Source organism: Hipposideros armiger, unplaced genomic scaffold (assembly GCF_001890085.2).
Source record: "Hipposideros armiger isolate ML-2016 unplaced genomic scaffold, ASM189008v1 scaffold_638, whole genome shotgun sequence".
In the NCBI taxonomy this organism is placed as follows: Eukaryota; Metazoa; Chordata; class Mammalia; order Chiroptera; family Hipposideridae; genus Hipposideros; species Hipposideros armiger.
The window spans coordinates 422,874-442,526 of record NW_017731988.1 but is presented as its reverse complement, the minus strand read 5'-3'; the positions used below and the strand labels follow the sequence as shown (position 1 = coordinate 442,526).

General features: G+C 37.5%; 1 protein-coding gene across 5 annotated transcripts in view; it reads right to left on the bottom strand.

The window, feature by feature from the left end:
• The window catches only part of FGD4 (FYVE, RhoGEF and PH domain containing 4), a 219,976-nt gene that overhangs the window by 29,345 nt on the left and 170,978 nt on the right, over window positions 1-19,653 (bottom strand). For all 5 annotated transcript variants that reach the window (XM_019625681.1, XM_019625686.1, XM_019625683.1 and 2 more), the window contains exons 5-7: window positions 5,725-5,814; window positions 3,340-3,485; window positions 2,735-2,891 (exon numbers count right to left, since the gene is read on the bottom strand). In XM_019625681.1, coding sequence (XP_019481226.1) covers window positions 2,735-2,891; window positions 3,340-3,485; window positions 5,725-5,814 — 393 coding nt within the window. The remainder of the gene's footprint in view (window positions 1-2,734; window positions 2,892-3,339; window positions 3,486-5,724; window positions 5,815-19,653) is intronic.

Here is a 19,653-nt window from a genome sequence, read left to right as displayed (position 1 = left end):
CTGAATTCTGTTTGCTAAGATTTTGTTGAGGATTTTTGCATCTATGTTCATCAGAGATATCGGCCTGTAGTTTTCCTTTTTTGTACTGTCTTTGTCTGTTTAAAAACTCACTTTAATACGGAACTTTCACCAAGGGCAGTACCTCCCTATAAAGGTTGTTCTGTGCATCACCTACATTAGGTATATCTGGGATGCTATTAAAAAATGGAAAATTTGAACCCCATCCCAGTCTATGAAACCACAATCTTTGAGCCTAGGGCCTGGAGATATGCATTTAACAATACCCTGGATTCTTTCATTAAAGTTTGAGGACCACCAATTTAGTATAAGAACAGAAAGGAAAATCAAGCAGAATTTTAAGCAAGAAAATTCGATTTCTGTCAGCCACTTCAGTTAGTCACTAAAATAATTTGTGAGGTCACATTATTAAATCATACTCCAGAGATTAAAAAAAACCAAAACTCATCTATTTAATGAGCTTCACTAAGCACAAAGGTATTAAATGACTTTGGATTCAGCAGAAACCATTTCATAATAAGTCTACCACAAATGTCATTTCCTATGAGCTTCAAAAAAGACTACAAAGAAGAATGACAAGATCTGAGCATTTTATTATCTGTCAGGGAATTTTAATTGTTCATTAGGTCATGAAATTCTTTTCCATTAGAAACCAAACTCTGTAAATAGAGCTACTTTTCTTATGGCCAAATTGAGACTACCACACTTACTTTCAATAAACTGTTAACATAAGAGAGGGAAAAAGTTACTTAAAAATAAGATGTGTTCTTTTCATATGAAACAAAGCGTGAATCTCATTAAAATATTTATTGAACTCATACCATGGTCAAGGCACTGCAGTGTATAAACATTGTATTAAGACATGATGTTTGCATTTAAAGCAAACAAGAATCTAAAGACATCATAGAGAAGGGAGCATTTAACATGAACTTGGACGAGGGCAGGCTGTGGTGGGAAGGAAAGTGAGGAAGACCAGGAGGCAAGTGCAGAAAGAGGGACCTTGGAGAACAGGTCCAAGACAGTGGGGGCATGAAACATGCTCAGTAAAAGGGAACAATTGAGTTTTGTTTGCAAATAATGTACATATAGGGAAATGTGATGACAAAGAAATGGTAATCTGGGGTAATAATGTCAAGCTGGGTTTACACTTGCTTCATCTAATGAAGGTATTCCTGCAGGGGACTGATATCATTAGATCTGAGATCTATGAAAATCAACCTACTACAATATGGCTTTAGGAAGATGCGGGGAAACTAGTTTGGAAATTATTATTGTAGATCAGGAAAAGTAGAAAGGGCCTGAAATTAGCATGGAAGCCGAGGGTTAATGGCTTTCCTTAATAAACTGTAAAATACTATAAATGTTAAAGGTTAGCTACCTCATTTGATTTTCTCTAACAAACTTTTATGTGTATAGGCATGTATGTATGTATATACTGATATGTTACACTGTATGTATGTGTTACTGATCCCAAAAATTGTACATGAAGAAATTGTGGCTCAGAGAAGTTAGGAGAGTTTTCCAAGGTCAAGTAACTCTAAGCAGAAGACGAGGATTCTAAACTAGGTTGGTTGATTCTCAATCCACGACTCATTTCACAGCCCCATTATTTCCTCATAATGTGGAGAAGACAGACATTGCAGAGATAAAATTTTAAGGTTTGATAAAACAATAATGACCACCGTCACCACAATCATGTAGTGAAATATCCAACAAGCTCCATGCATGCTAAGTACCCTGTATATATTATCTCACAAAGCAAATATAAAGAATGAGGGAACACATAAGGCAGCAGTCAAGGAACAATAGTATCCCACCCCAAGAATCTTATGTGATCTAAAGAATTCCTTTTCAATATCTAGACTTTTTTTTTCTCCCCAGGGGTCTTAAATAGTGTACCCACTGAGGATTGTTCAGCCTTCATCAGAACATGGTTCACATTTTTTCCAGTACAGTACTACCCTCACTCCCAGAATTCCATTCTCTCATAGATCTTTGCATTCCTTTTTCCTTTATAACATTTATCAAAGTTAGTGTTATACATGTCTGTGATTATGTGATAAATGTGTCTTTCTTTTTTATTAGTTTCAGGTGTACAACACGTGCAATAGTTATACTTTTTACCCCTCAAAGTGACAACACCCCTCCCCCAATCAGCCGCCCCACTCTCCCCCTCCCCCTTCAATATCTAAACTTTAACAAGGGGTAGTTATTAAAAATTCTGAGTAGAGAAGCAAATAGCAATTCCTATAGTATTATTATAATAAAATGTACTACCCAGGTGTGATGAAGTTAAAAAAAAAAAATCAGGACACATATATAAAGTGACAAAAAGCCCTGGAATAATTATGTTTCCAAAATGTCAGGATTTATAGGCAATCATTCTTTATATTCATTTATATTCATTCCAACATCTCAACCTCTGAAAGAAAGCAAGAGGCATAGAAGTGAATGGGAATTCAGTTTGTACATTGATGTGGACCCTGATAAAACCAGACTCTCCTGGGCTCAAAAGCAAGTGCAGAATTCACTGCTCAGTACATGGCATATGCTCAATCATATTTTAACTTTAAAGACATGTTTTTTTGCATAATTCAGAGTAGAATGGAATTTGGCTAGGTGTCTCAGATTTCTCAATCTAAATTTTAGATGTACAAGACTGTGTGATTTGTACAGAAAATCTAATTTATAGCCTCAAACAAAAAAGTCCTATTACCTGAATTTCTTCAACTACTGATTTGAACTGGGGAATACGTTCTGTCATGTTTTTAACCAATTCCATTGCATTATCAAATCCCTTCACATATTCCCCATACATCTTAAGGAATGGCGCTAACTTCTGAAGGATGTCACCAATTCTAGGGGTAGTTTCCCTGTATAAAATATAAAAACAAGTCATTAATATTTCTTATAGAATGAGCAGATTCACAAGACTTCAAATGAAGTAATCACTTCTCTACACACACCCTGTGCTTTATCAGATCCATTTTGCTGTGAGATTTGTAGAGAATGAAGGAAGGTAGAGAACTAAAGGACATTTAGAAATGACATAATAAGGAGAAATGCTATGGAGTTCTTGAAGCTCCAGGTTACCCCTGGTATCTTATCTCCACTAGTCAAAAGGTAGTTTGGAGAGCAGAGATGAAATCCTTTAGTAAGCTGAAAAGGTACCACAACTCCTATTAGTGGTCTTTAACATAAAAATTTAGTACAACTGATTGGCTACAGCTCTGTGCTGCATTAGTATTTCAATTTAAAAGCTGAATAAAGCATCAAATATGACTACTGTAAGACATATCATTTGCTATCTACTCCTCTTACCATTCTTGCATTCGTTTCTCCAGTTCTGGCAATAGGAATTTACTATGGAAGGCATTTATTGATGAAATATTAGAAAAGATTTTATTCACCATCTCTGCTGGAAATGAGCCTCGATTTGCTTCTTCCAATAGTTTGCAATAAAATACCTGAATAAGACAACAAAGCAAACATTACTTCGAATTTATTGGTTAACCACCCAGCACTATGCAAATACTGGGTTCTTAATAACTCTTTGGGTTTTTTTTTGTTTTTATTTTATTGGGGAATTAGGGGAGGCAAACAGCATTGGAAAATTGGGGAGGGGAACCAACAAGTTGCTGTCCTTTTGTTCTTCATTCTAGTTGTGGAGGAAGTTGCTTCACTGGCCCATGTTGGTATTATCATTGTGCTCTTCCTGGGTGAGGCAGTCACTCACCAGCCATTGGACAGCCACTCATGGCAGCTCACGCTGGCTGCCAGCCACTCAAGGTAGCTCACAGCAGCCCGCTGCAGCCTACGCCAACTCACAGCAGCCCAGCTCCAGGTTGAGCTGTTGTTCACAATCTTAGCTGTAGAGGGCACAGCGTCACTGGCTCTCATGTGGGATCTGAACTGGGGCCCTGCTGCTCAGAGCTGGCATCCCAAGCCAATTCTTTACCAATGCACCACTCAGCCAGCCCAACTCTTTGTTGAATAAATGAAAAAGTTCATGGTTCAAGAAATCAGTCATTTTTGAAATGTGGGAGTGAGTATGTGCTTTGATTGAGAAAAACCAGGAATTAGAATTAGGAAACTTTGACTCGAACCTATTGTAGGTTATGCCTCTTTCTGTGGGATGTTAATCTTTTCTATAGAGTTTCCAGTTGAGGTTAACAGGATTTACGCTTTCTATCCAAAGGTAGAGTTAAGAAATATAAAAAACTTTATATACACGTAATAACTGTGCTATTGTCCACTCCTGTTTATGTTTTGAATGACTTCTATGGCACTTATTACATATTGCCTTTATTATCATTTTTTGGCATGAATCTCATTTTCCCCATTAAAACTGTACACTCCTTAAGGGGAGAGGACATCATGACTTATTCCTCCATGTAGAACAGGTAGGTGCTTAATAAACATCTGGTCAATGGAGGAACAAAAGAATATTTCAGTTCTCAGATGTTTTCTTGTTTTTTAGTAAAAAATACTAATGCAGAACTTAAAACACTGATAGGAGGATAAAAAGATCTTTTCCTATCAATAATAACAGGTATCTTAAAAATAATTTTAAAAAATTTTGCAGTCTTAGCTATGCTCCACTCAGGCTACTATACCTCTTGCCATTCTGTTAAATGCAGGCAGGAGGAGATCTGTTCCTTCATAGTGTCCAGATGGTTGTTAATTTTCTAAACTCACCTCCACTGCATTTTCTTGGGAGGCAAGAAGAATACAAAATTATGTCCTTAGAGACTCCAATAGGTAAGATATTGCAGTAATTAAGACTCTAAAATTCTAAAAGGTCAGCAACAATAGCTGAACAAGCTAGTGTGGCTGAAAAAAAAAAAAAAAAGAAAACATAGTTCGATAAAAGGAAAAGACACATCTCCACTATGAGAATACCTAAAAGTTTTAGTCCTGTGATCCCCATGAGGAGAAAAGTTGTTTTAAATGTGCAAACTCAACATAAATTGATGGGCAACTTTCTCTTCTAATAAGAGCAGTGTGTTTTAGCAGACAATCTACCAACTGTTTTGTTCTTTATCACTGAAACGGGATTAAGAGGCCTTCGTTTTTTTGCAAGTTATTCTTATGATGCATTTCAAAACTTCCTTTGCAAATGCACATTTGAAATGATACTCAAGGCTCCACTATGATGCAAGTACAAAATGTGATAAAGTAGATTCACATATTCAACAAACACTGCTTGAGCAACTTTACACCAGGCACTGTATTAAATGTTTCATACAAGACTGAACCAGTGTACTCTCAAAATCCCTTCTGGCCCTATGACTGCAGCAACTCGGATCGTTCACATAAAGCCTTACAGAACAGCAGAGGAGCCAAACAGAATCAGTGATACTCACATCAGCATTAGAATCACCAACCTCTTATTCAGATTATAACAGTAACGTGGTACCCAGAATCACAATAAATGGTTACCAAACAGACTAGTGGTTAGGGTTGAAAGACATAGATAAAGGCACTTGTGACTTGTACAGCGAGTCCTTCAATCAGTTCTTTATGACATATAAAACCTTTACACCCTAGTAAATTCACTGTTAAAGCTGAAAATGTTAACAATTTCCTTTCACTGGCCAAAAATAGTCAGGACCGTCTTGTAGTTTCTAAAAGACTTTAATTACTAAGTTAAAATAATGTGTACAGTACCAAAAAATAAAATAATTATGACAGGGAAAGTATTACCTGATCTAAGAGGTCCAGTCGGTTGACATAAGCTCTTTCTGTAAGTAAAAGTTCATTGGCTATTTTGTGAAGCTTTTGCTCATCTGTCTCCTAAAAAATAGAATAGATATTCACATATTAGGAAATAAAGCTTCGACAATATTTCTTTAGTAATAAACATTTTATCAAATGGTTTGATAAAAACAGTTTTCTCAAGCTTCTCAGGTACCCGGTTCTTTCCAGTCATTAGGGAACATCCAAACAGAAATGAACAACATAAGAAATGAGCAATTTGCTAGATACAACCTGTGACAATTTTTTTAAATTATCACTTCTTTTTTGACATCTGTAGCAGTTATCACTATTATCCATCTTTTCCTTGAAAACTTTTTTATCTTTTCCACTTCTCAGACACTATACTTTCTTCATTTTTCCCCCTACATCTCTTCGGCTACTCTTCAGACACGATTTCATTCCTCTCTCAGACATCTTCTCTACTTATTAGCTCTATGCACAGAACTTTAGGCTGTTGCAAAACAACATTTCATTGAGAAAAATTTCAATCATACAGAGGGTGCCAAAAAAATGCATACACATTTTAAGAAAGGAAAAACCCATTAAAATGGTAATACTCAGTATATAACAAAAGATGAATACAAGTCAGATTTGACTTCTGCAATTACAAGAGGTGCTGAAAGTGGTTCCCATTGGCTCCAGACACTTCTGATTATGGCGAACTACTGCTTCAGCAATGTTGACCAAAGTGTCCACTTGTATACATTTTTTTTGGCACCTCTGGAGGCACCCCCGGTATATAAAAGTAGGGAAAAGAGTAAAATGAACCCTCATGTGTCCATCGCTAAGCTCCAACAATTCTCAATTCATTGTTAATCTTGTTTCACCTATTCTCCCACCTACCTCCTTCTACCCATACTATTTTTAATTAAATCCACACTTTATTATTCAGTTTATATTTACTTAACCCTAATATATTTGTAGAACCTTTAGTTCCATGAGGATGGGAACATTTTTCCTTGTGACTGTTCTATCTCCTGTGTCTACTACAATGCTTCAATAAAACATTGGCACTCAATTAAATATTCCTGAATGAATAAATAACAATCTCACATACCTAACTATTGTTGGACATTTATTACCACTTTGACATGGTGTCAGTGTAAGAAGACCAAATCCATCTTTTGTGGAAAACCTCTATCCTACCGCCATCCCCAAACTTTACCAACCTGGAAATGGTTCTATCCCTTTCTAGGTATCTGTCTTTGGCATTTTGAACTACTTTAAATTTAGTTCCCTACCACCAAATCCAGTCAGCTGCCAACTCCTACTCATGATATGTCTTTATTAGCATCAGTCCTTTTAAGTTTTCATCAGTGCCACCCTGTTTTGCTCGTATCATCAAGTTGCCAAATGCTCTGATTCCATATATACATACATATATATATATATATATATATATATATATATATGTATTTTAAAGCTCTAACCCACCTTGTATACTGCTATATGCAGAATCTTTCTAAAACTCTGCTTTGCCCAGATAATCCTACATTCCATAGAAAGAAAAGCCTTCAATCTCCCTCCTCTCACTGAAAGGATAAAATCCAGATTGTGTGGACCATTCATTTCAGGGCTGCTCAAACCTCATCACTTCCTCCAACTTTCTCATTGTATTTTTACAGGTACCCTTTGTTCCAGATACATGAATCTATTCACCTTTGTCGAAACAGGTGCCCTGCCATCCCCAAACCTTTCTTTTATCCTCTCTGCCTGGCATATGCTCTTGCTGTATCTCTCTAGGTGTTTAAGGCTTATTTTCCTTTTGAGGACCCACTGGATTTCCACGCCTTGTGTATGGGGCCTTCTTCAACTACGCAGCATGCTGGGGCTCGGTCCTATTAGAATGCCTTTTACATTTTATACCTAAGCATCTTTTTATTTAGAAATATCTACCTACTCACTTTGCTGAAATACCATTTTCACTCTAGGAGAGTATGAACTATATATTAAGGGTTTAATAAAAACTCTAGTACCAAAGAAAACCAACCCAATTTAAAAGCAGTGTTTAATTTGGGTAAATGCTACATTTTAAACTGTGTATAAAATGCTATTAAGCTCTATGACTGCTGCACTTTGTTGAACATATACGAGTATGACCTCTCTTTTATGTTTGATATGCAATATCCATCTTAATGTGGAAAATTACCAAGTTGCTTCTTACAGCAGCACTGAAATGAGGTATTTTTATGTAAAATCTTTAGGTAGAGTAACATAATACTGTTTCAATAGTACTGAAATACTGAAATAAGAACTATGCAGTCAGCAAATTCCCATAATCAGAGATAAAGCCAATAAAACTCCTTATTGTGTAAGCCAGGTTGAGTATTATGGATGCTATTTGTAGTATCCTGATTAATACAGAAAACAAATACTACGAAACAGATGCAGTATTGACCATGAAATTGAAACACTTCCAGTAATTTTTAAACAATTACTACTTACAGAGGGGAAAGTAAATTATTTAATGAACTTAATGTGACTTTCAAACTTGTAATAAGTGAACACAAATACACAGTAAATACATAAGAAATCTTTCAGCATTTCAGAGGAAGTTAAAGAAATATTTTACTCTACATCCTCACAGGAAATACTGATCTGCATCAACATGACAAGCTATTGGTGTTTTGTTTTGGTTTTTAAAGCCAGATTTATTGAGATGTAATTTACAAACAATAGTAAAATTCACCTTTTTGGTGTATGGTTTTAGGAGTTCCAACAAATGCTTATTGTAATCATGTCACCCACCACCACCACCACGACCACCACAATCAAGATACAGAACATTTCCATCGAAACGTTTCTTAGGTCTCTCTGTGGTCAGCCATACTCCTGTCTCAGCACCAGGTCCTGTTCTGTCCTGTTGCAGAGGATGTCGTGTAAACGGAATCACAGTTTGTGCCCTTCGAGTCTTGCTTCTTTCACTTACCAAAATGCATCTGAGATACTTTCATGTTATTACTAGCAGTCTGTTCTTGTCAAGCTCCCAGCTTTAGTCTAATAGTAGTGACGTATCTTTTTGACTTGACTCTCTTCTAAGTTCTGATTCTAGTTCTGACAAAAATCTTTAAAGAAAACAACCCAGCAGAATGTGTGCCATGATAATACATCGTTTATGAGTCAGAGAATTCCTCAGCCACCAGGTCACACTGTCTATTATTGCTACACAATGAAGTCACCCCTGAGGTCTTCCACATCCTACGGGATCTCAGAGAGGGAGCTTATGAGAGACACTATTTTGCTGACTGTAAATCATGCTTTAGCTGAACATGGCAAATTGTGGGTATCTTGGTCATATCTGTAAAATCCAAGGGGATGCCAGCAGTTATTAGCAAAAGCTATGTTCCTTTCACACAGATGGTCTTCTAACGTGAGGTCCCTGACCTTGCCCAAGCCAACACGAAGATAAGCAAAAGTAAGCTTGCTGACACAGTTTAATCACTCACATATAGGTTTGTGAAAAGTTACTAGGGATTTTGTGGTTGAGGTCAGGAAATCACTGACATATGGAGCCTTGCTTTAGGTTAATCACAACAATATCACCGTAATAAGAACTAACACATATTCACTGATTGCTTGTTATGTGCCAAACACTGGTATAAGTATTTTATATAAATTGACTTATCCCTACAACAACTCTACAAAATAGTTACCATTATTATTCTTATTCTACAGGGAGTACATACACACAACAAAACAAAATTCCAAGGCTCAGAGAAAGCAGGAAACTTGTCCAAGGTCACAGAGAAGGTAACTGAATCAGATTCTAATCTGTGGTATGTGATTTTAAACAACTATTGAGTAAATACGTGGGTCTCACTCGAATCCTTCTTTGCAACAAAAAACGAGACTGTATTAAATGCCTACAAAATAAAAGGCTAACAAAATACCAACTCTCCATTGAAAAACAATGTTTCCTACTATGCATTTTAATTTATACACAATTTTTTCAACAGAAATTCTACTTAAAGCAGACTTTTCAGCATTTTAGTAATAATTATCAGGTATAAAAAAAATTCAGTCATATTTGATGCCATACTATGATGGCTTTCAACTTAAAAAAAAATCAATTTAGTTACTAAAAACCTTAGTATATTTACTGAAACTCATCTAGAAGTACATTAAGGGAGAAATATATGATCCCTCTGCATGCACAGGACTCTTATTATTCTATCAGACATGCTTAAATAACAGACAAAGTAGATTTAAAATTGCAGATACACTGGGGCCTTAGCCTGATATCTTTTAAGTAGAAAGTTAAATAGGTAAAGTTATATAATACAATTTCTCACTACTTGCCACTTCGAAAATATATAACCCCTACTTTGTGCTTAGCACTTTACTAAGAAATCATTTATTCTTGTGATTCTTTGGAAAACTGTAATGGTTACACAATATTGATTTAATAAATAATCCTATCTGCTTCTGTTGGAAGCTAATACACAGGCTTGACTTTTCAAAATAATGATAAATATGCTGTTAAAACAAGCATCTTACTTTTGATATCCCTTTATAAGATAAAGGTATTGGCTTTTTTTTTCACTTGCAAATACATAATTGTACATTGAAAGCTGATTCTCAGAGTATTATTGCCTTAAACAAAAATACATTAGAGTGCACCTCAAGTACCAGAACCGAAAAAGTATAAGATACACTCCTCTTACAATAACAGATGATCCAATGTACTCTCCTCTGCTTTTCTCTAACTTCTCTCTGCTTGCTGAATGCACTTCCTAGGCTATCACTGTGTACCTTCATACCTCCAATAACCTTTCGCAGAGATCTGTTCTATTCTCGCCGGGGCTAGTTAGGTTCAGCCTAATTAATCGTCACTGTACCTGCTGGCTCATGAATGTGCTCAGTGTCAGTTCTGCCTCCTTATTTGCAGATGTCACCAGCTCCTGCAGCTCTTTTCAGACCTTTTGACATGACTCTTCCATATGGCAGGAGCTGGGACAAAGAGCCTCCACTGCAGTTCACAGAGTTCATTAACTGCATAGGCAGAAAATGCTTGTGTGGAGCCAGTGAGTCATTCTTTAAAATCTTAGTGCCATACGCCCTGCCACATGCCTCAAAACCACCAAGTGGGGGAGCAGATATTTTGGAAAGAATTTCGTAAATGCTAATGAACAATTATAGTTTCCTGAAGGATGCTTTAAGGGCAAAATCTTCAATTATTTTGAAATGAATCAGACATTGGTATTATGCTTTATAGCTTCAATTATGCTTTATAACTCTTCAAAACATGTTCTCATGTGATTTCATTTTAAGCAGGAATATCTTTTTTCTAAAAGCATTGAATCAAAATTACTGAAAGTTCTTATAGCCTTTTCCATATACTGAGAAATTATATTAAAAACAATATGTATATAAATTATCAGGTTTTTTAGGACCAGCATGAATGTTCCTTGGTCCTGGGGAGTTTCTACCCTTTAAATCTGCAGTCAGTTAATTATATTCTTCCAAGGAGAAAGAAGACATGGCTTTGTGTAGGTACACACATCTCTGCGTTCCCTGAAATCCATTCTCTCTTAACACAATGAGTCAACTTAGGAAATAAACACTTGATTTTGTACCACAATCCACAAGATGCATCAAAATTTTGATATGTCCATTTTTAATGTATTTCCAGACATCAAAGTCTTCAATATGGCTCCAAGTGATAATTTAAAATTAGATCATGGTGATATGTGAATGTCACGTAATTGGCCTATCAGCTCAAAAGCTTCTTAAAATCTCTACCCTGTGTTAGACACCTACATTCAGTACTTTTCCTCACTATACAAGGAGCAGGGAAATCAAGTGAAGCTATCACAGGTGAAAGACAATAACAAATCCCACTGTTTACTGAGCTCTTACTATGTGCTAGGCACTATTTTACATGCTTCACATGAATTGTCTAATACAATCCTTATAATACCCCCATGAAGCAGGCAGCATTATCTCTTCATTTCATAGGTGAGGAAGCTGTGTCCTAGTGAGGCTGGGGAGCCTGCCCAAAGTCATACAGCTAGTAAGTGACTGAGCCATGATTAAAATCCAGGTCTGTGAAAATAAAGTTCTTGCTCTGTTACAACCTTGTAATTAAGAGAACTTCCTCTAGATTGGGGGAACAAGAAAATGAAAAAGGGAATAAAACACAGCTTTTGTGTTCAATTAAGATCAGGTAAAAACGCCATAAATAAGATCATGTGGTCTCAGGGTAGATTTATAATCAGCAAGAAATTTATCACCAGGTTCACATTACAAGAAAAAGAGAATACTCACTGTGACACACAGACATTATTCCTTTCCCAGTGCTTCATAATAGAGTTTATGCTTCAGGAGCATAAACAGTCCATTTTAGCATGATTCTTCAAGAAGCTTTGGGTACAAAGTCTAAGCCTACTTTTGACCTCTACACTATTTATCCTCTATGCTATTTACTCAATTCAAAACGGGAAAATAGGTGAGTGAGAGCTTTTGATCTGAAGGTTTTAATTACATCCTTTTCAGATAAGTTGGGGAGGAGGAAGAAACAGAGTTTTCACTGACAAGGACAATTTGGTGACTTGCACAAGATCAGACAGGAAGCAAGTGGTAGCAAAGAGAGAACTTTGCTCTTATACTCAATTTACTATACATTGGACGAAACTGTCCTTTGGGTTTTGCAGAAATTAAAGAACACACACCAAGAAGAACTTAATAAACACTCACAATCAATAACTGAATTAACCTATCCCAAGTCTAGGTAGAACATCAAAGAAATTAGGTCATTTATAAATATTTCATATGATAATTGCCTGGAGTTAAAACCTTGTACCTATAAATGAGTGCCTTATGTGGTAACAGCCTATGGTTTTCAGGCAAGAGAAATAAACACAAATACAGGAAACTTAAGTTAAAAAAGAAGAGGCATGCAAACTTATCTCTGTGTGTCCCACAAAGGAGTCTATCTCAGTTTAAAAGGGAAACGATAGAAGGTGCTGGGATATTCACCAGGCAGGATGTGTTGAATTTTGGATCCATTAAGGGACATCTCAGGTCATCTTGACTTACCAATGAAGAAACAGCATTTTATTTTATGTTTATTTAACCAACATACAGCTAATATTATGTTTCAAGGTACTGTTCTAAGTCCTATGCAACTATTGAATGATCTATGCCTTTTAACAATGTAATGAGGTAGGTATCTCCATTTTATAGATGTGGACACTGGGTACAGAGAGGTTTAAGTGGCCTGCTCAAAGTCACACCGCTGGCAAGTGGCTGAGCTGGGAGGCAAACCTGGAGAATCTGGCTCTTGAGCCTGTCTTCCTGACTGCCAGGTTATGGTGTATTGTTTTCCGTGTGTTTTGTTTTTGTTTTTGTAAGCCACATACAACAACTGCTACGTGTCCAATATCTGACCTTTCCATTTCTTTCACATCCACACTAAACCAGATCAATATAAGAAGCGTGAACTCTATGCACGTGACTTTCCCAAATCTTCCCGTTCATGCCCACCTTCTGTTAAACCCCACCCCTGATTCCATTATCCTCTTGATCTCTTGGCACTGCTGACTTGTGGATCCTAGCTCACTTCTATTCCAGGTTTTGTTCTTCTGTTTTGTGAGTTCTAGGCCACTCAGCAATGCTGGAGAGACTTCTGATTGGTCTCACTATCTTTGATCTGGGTCCTCAAAGTCACAGTCACAAATAGTTAGCAAAAGAGCTAACTTTCTCCACTGTCCTCAAGCTCCACGCCCCACCCCTTGAGGACATCTCACTGACCCCTATGGACACTTCCCAAATCGAGAAATCCAGCACCAAGCCTCTGAGTCACATCTGCCCCGTGGTCTCTTTGTACCTCACTCACTGCGTTCCAGACTCTCCGCCTGACTTCTTCATTTGTGCTCACAACAGGAATTCATCCTCTCAGTCATGCTCCGGAATCGTAGCTTTATCTTTGAGTTCTCCTTTCCCCTCTACCTCATGATGTGTTAAGCAATAGTCATTTATTTATCTTAATCCACCTTCTCAACTGTTAAGTTTCCAATTTGTACTCACTGCAGTGCCTTGAAATAGTACATGTGAATATAAATTCACTCAATTTAATTCCATTACCCAGGTTCACTGAGCTAGTTAGCCATAAAGTCCCAGTAAAGGCCTAGGTCTCCAGGGTTACTTCTAGTTCCATATTCTAAATGATGGCCATCTTCATAAGCTCACCAATACTCCCCCATGTCCTCCACCCTCTCCGGCTTACTGGTTCTCACAACACTGCTCTCTCTTCTTCTTTTTTCTCACAATCCACTATGTTCCCCTTTTGATTATGTTTGTGTTTCAGGGCTCAGTCCTTGGCGTTCTTTCTGTTCCTACACATCTTATTTCGGCATTATTAATCATGGCCTTATGTACATCCTCTTACATTCTTATCTCCTTTCCTGATCTCCAGATCCATATTTCCACTTGCTTAATTAATATCTCCAAATGGATATCTTGTGGGTACCATAAACTAACCGCAGGAGTACAAAACTAACTTAATCAACAACTCTACTCCCTCCCCTCATTCCAAACACAATTACTTTCCTTCCTGTCTGCCACCTCAATTATGTTATTAACATGTTAGGAAAACATGGCCTGGAGAATGATGTTAAGATGCCATGTCCAAAGTCACCTAGCAGGGAAGTGATGGAGCTGGACTTTGAATTCTTATCTTTTATCTAAAGTCTCCATCCTTAAGCAATAAACCATAATGTTTCCAGGATATTTCGTTTTTGTTTTAGACATCTTCACCTGGTCTTCCTACAAGTCCCACAAATTCAGTTATGTCTAAATCCAATTTAATTTTTTTGCCCCTCAAATATGTTGCTCCTTCTATTTCCTTGTAGTTCAATAAACGGTACACCATCTGCCACTTCATCCAAGCTAGGAATAGAACATGATTCATTCTGTGCATCTAGTCACAGCATCCTCAGCAATCTCGCATTCTTGTCCTAAATCCCTCTGCTGCAGCCATAACCTCATCCTCTCACATCTGGATTCTGCAATTGCTTATTATGTACCTTGCTCCATTTGTTTTTTCCTTTTATCTGATTCATTTTTCTACAACCCACAGATGTATAATCATGTCACTTCTATGCTTTAATTAAGTGCCCCTGAGACCAACTAGTATTAGGTTTATGGAAAGTTTGAAATAACATGGGAAAATACCTATGTTTAATCCAACAAAACAGGATGCAGAATGACCATACATTATGCTATCGAGTATGTTAAGAAAAAAGAAAAATCAGCAGAGAAAAACAAGCTGGACTGTTAAATACCAAAGCAGTTCTCTCTGGGTAGTTGAACTATGGGTGATTTTTGTATTTTTTATGCTTTGTTGCATTTTTCTGATTTTCTATGAGAATTATTAACTTTTATTCAGACTTTCAAAAATCTTTTTTAAAACTCTCTATTGCTTTCAGGGGAGAATAATACAATGTAGGCAATATAAACCCTTGGCCAATTGTCCTGAGGTTACATTTTCTTTTTAAGCCTACCCCTCTCCACCTACACTCATTTCTCTAGTCTTCTGGCCTTTCATCATGAGGCCAAAAATACCCCCAACTATGGTGTCTATCTTCTTGCCTCTGCTCATTTCTCACACTTTCCCTCTGCTTAGACTCACTCTTCTTCCCTACCTCACCCCATTTCCATCTGTTCAGGACCACCCACCAATCTCCGTTTATTCTTCAAGCACAATTCAACTGCTTCTTGGCAGCCTGACCCTCTTCCAGGCACAGCTGTTTCCTCAACTGTGTTTCAAAACACTTACAGTACCATGTGATGGTGGTTTATTTTGTTTCTCTCCCCTCAGTAGACTGAGGCTTTGTGGGCAGGGCTAGTCTTGTTCACGTGTTTCTAGCACCTCGGAGAGTGAACCTGGCATATTGAATTTTCAAACTCAGTAGTTAGTTTTTTTCAGGTCCAGGTTCTCTGAAGTTCATTTTTTCTCATTTCTCTTTCTTATACCTTCCCAATATTCTAAATGGGATCAACACAAAATAAAGAAGTTTCTGAGTTTACCATTCCGTTGTAAGTGAATTAAAAAAAAAAAAAAGCTATCTTCAAGACTTTTATAAACTATCCATATGGTTAGTGGGGCAACTTTTCCATTATCCTACACATCGTTTTAAAACCCCTACAACTTTAGTTGGAGCTTTCATTATAATAATAGCAACAACAAAAGGCTTATCAATCAAGCTGTGACAGCACAGGGACTTGGCCCGGCGGAAGGAGTGCCTGATGTCCAGGGAATGAATGCGGGATAAGCTGACCACCACCCCATCACCCTCTACACAAAAGTGCATTAGTAGCTGATTATTATCTCCCTCCTAACCAATTACTTCTATACGATATCGAAATCACTATTCCGCATGCACATTTATCAAGGTTTGACCACTATGAAAGATTGTCCTGAGGTGGCGATAATGAGCAGTCCACCATTTGCCCACAGAGCGCAGGTGCGAACATAGTTACCAGTCACAGTAGCGGTAAAGGAAGCCAGGCACTTTCAAAAAGCCCGCCTTTTCGTGCAAGCCCTCTTTGTCCCCAACTTATAAAAGCAGCTAAGCAGAGTCAGACCCTGGGCCAGTCCTGAGGGCCTTCCTTTCCTCTGTGCTGCCTCCTGCGTGCTTCAGCATAAGCTTAATAAAACTTGTCTGGAAGATCTTCTGGGGTTTCCTCTCGAGTTCTATCTTGGGCAACCCAAGAACTCTAATGTTGATAACAAAGCTGGATAATTCCTTTGCTGTTCTGCCTTTTTACTTTCTTGGAATTAAAGCTCAGTTGGCAAGAGAAGAAATGCTAAAGAGTAACTTACTATTTGTCTTCAAATCTAAGAAGACCTCAACAGTGTCCTTCTTATTTTTCAAGACATGAACAGAAAGAAATCTAAAGCTCTACAGAAATAAAAATAAAAAAGAACTTGTTGCCCATCATAAGAAATGGTTAAGCAAGGTAAGCATTGTTTTAACTCCCAGAAAAAATTGGTACTTCACATTATATCCTTTCAGATGAATCAATAATTTCAATTATAATGAAACTTAGTGAGAGGAAATTGACAGAAAAAGAGGAAAAGTAAATGAACTTGGATTATAGCACTGGTTTTCTATTCACAATTTACGGCTGAATTTGATTCTCTGTCATACTTTTCTTTAGAAGATGATTGTCTTTTAAATTTTTATTTGAGTATGTTCAAAAGTTATAAACCCTCAAGGCTTATATGATAATAAATAAAATGGTAATTTAAAAACCAGAAATAACCAGGAAATAAACATTTTAGTTAAAAAAAATGCTTCTATAAATCTCTACTTTGTAGACACCTCCTTCTTCATTTATCCCCCACTTTATTATATAATTTCATTTTTGGTGATATGAGAAATAAACTTTAAAAAAAATATCTGTTTCTAGGGAGTGACGTAATCAATATGGTGACATAGGTTGTTCTTGACTTTGCTCCCCAACTACAAGAGCAGCAAACAACTCTTCAAAAGCAAGACACCCCTGGGCTGGCCAAGTAACGCGCTGGTTAAGAATTGGCTTGGGACACCAGCTCTGAGCAGCAAGGCCCCGGTTCGAATCCCACTTGAGGGCCAGTGATGCTGCGTCCTCTACAGCTAAGATGGTGATCAACAGCTCAACCTGGAGCTGGGCTGCCCATGAGTTGCCGGCGACGTCGTAGGCTGCAGTGAGACTGCAGTGGGCTGCCGTAAAGCTACCCTGAGTGGCTGGCAGTCAGCATGAGTGGCTGGCAGCTGGCGTGAGCTGCCAAGAGCTGCTGTGAGCAGCCGTCCAGTGACCAGCAACCAATCTGCCTCACCCGGGAAGAGTGCAATGATAACCAACATGGGCCAGTGAAGCTATGTCCTCCACAACTAGACCAAAGAACAAAAGGACAGCAACTTGTCTGTTCCCCTCCCCCAACTCCCCAATAAAATCTTTTTAAAAAAGCAAAAAAAAAAAAAAGCAAGAATCGTAGAACACTGGGGTGAGGCAGCAGCACCCTCTGCACCAGAGACCAAGACAGACTGCATTAGAAGGATGGCATGGCAGTACTGAAAACAGCTTGTCACATGCCTTCAATTTCACTGAGAGACATGCCATCTGCCACCACATTCAATAACGATTCCCCCAAAAAATGTAGAAGAAAAAGGAGAAGGAGAAGGAATAGCAGAAGATTGGGATGAAATGCGAGTGTTGCCCAGCATGTGCAGTCTAGAACCTGGGCTGGTACTAGATTACCTCTAGTCATGAAGTCAAAGCCTGACAATACCAACCAAATCCTCCCTTTCCTATAGATGATGAACTGAGTACAATGTACAATAGTTCACTCAGCATGGCTATGGATATAGGTTTCGGAAGAAGTCTTTGATGTGAAAGTAAAAGCCAAAGATCCTAAGGCAGTTTATAGTTTAAAGAACTTTTGGCCCCGGGGACTTGAATAAAAAAATAAAAAAAATAAAAAGAAAAAAAGGGAGAACTTGCTTATACACAGTTAATTTATTTGTCAAATTCAATACCTTCCTGGGGGGTGTGGAGAAAGAAGAAAATGGCAAGAAATCAGACTTTGGGGAAATGTACTTACACTGTAGAAAATATCTAAATCTATTTTGGTATTGTATTTTATCAGCTGTGAATTCATCCCAGTGGGTATTTTAACGCCACACAATAAAATTATTCTGATACAAAAATCTGTTTCTGTTATTGTCTTAATAAAACTGCTATTATTAGGGTTTTAATACATTGCAACTCTGAGCTTATGCTGCTAATAACAGAGATTTACTATTTACATAAAATTTACTCTTAAAAAGCTCACATCTCCACACATTTATATTTGGCTTGCTGTATGAAATAGAGAGGAAAATATTAAATCTCAGAAAAATCTACCAGTACAACCCACGAAAATATATACTAGACATTAAAAGGCTCATGAAAACTGGCACCATCTATGAATGCAGCATTCCACATAGTGCGTTTCTACTAAAGCTTACCCCGTAAAGCCTACAATTCTGGGAAAGGGGGACCACTGTTAATGAAATCCATTCTAAAATGTTCCGACCCTTACCCGTCTCCTAATACAGTTTAAACTATTTATGATAATCCAAATTTATCATGCCAAGCAGGAATTCTCGTTTTTTGTTCTTTTTTTTTAGCTGAGCCATCCTGGCACATGTTGGCAGCTCAGCAGCAGTTCAGCTCAGGCCAGACATAGAACCGCTGTTGCTCAGAACTTGCACTCTTGAGTGAGCTCTTAACCAACTGAGCCACTCGGCTGGCCCTAGGAATTCTATACTATTACAACCCCCTTCCCGACGTCCTCAACTATGCACACTGGTCAGGCATACATGTGCACCCTCAGGAGATAGTCCTTTGCCTCTACCCTCCCTGGAACTTAGGGGTTTTAATGTTTCCTTATAGCAACATGTTCCCTTTAGATTTCAATCTTTTAATCTGCTCTAATGCATGATTAATTTTAAGATACTGTTACTATCTTGGGGTGAGAGATAAAGACATCACAAAGTGTTCATTTTCCTTTGGTTCTGAGGTTTTTAAAAAAATATCTGCTTATTTTGAGGTTTCTGGCTAGAGTCTAGGTGCTGCAAAATGTTTAAACATTAGAAAAGTGTAGCATCACTACAGTATAGCACAGACAATAATAGTTTCAGTGAGGTAGGTATTCTTTATCTTTCACATGGTAAAAATAACAGTACTCGCCATTGAAAGGGACTCTTGATAGAAATACATCGGATAATCAGTGAAACAGTTACACAAGCTGAGACTATTCTCAAGTCAGTTCTCAATTACTAAAAATAACTGTTCAAGATATATTTTAATATGTATCTACTTTCCTGAACCATCTTTGCCATTCTA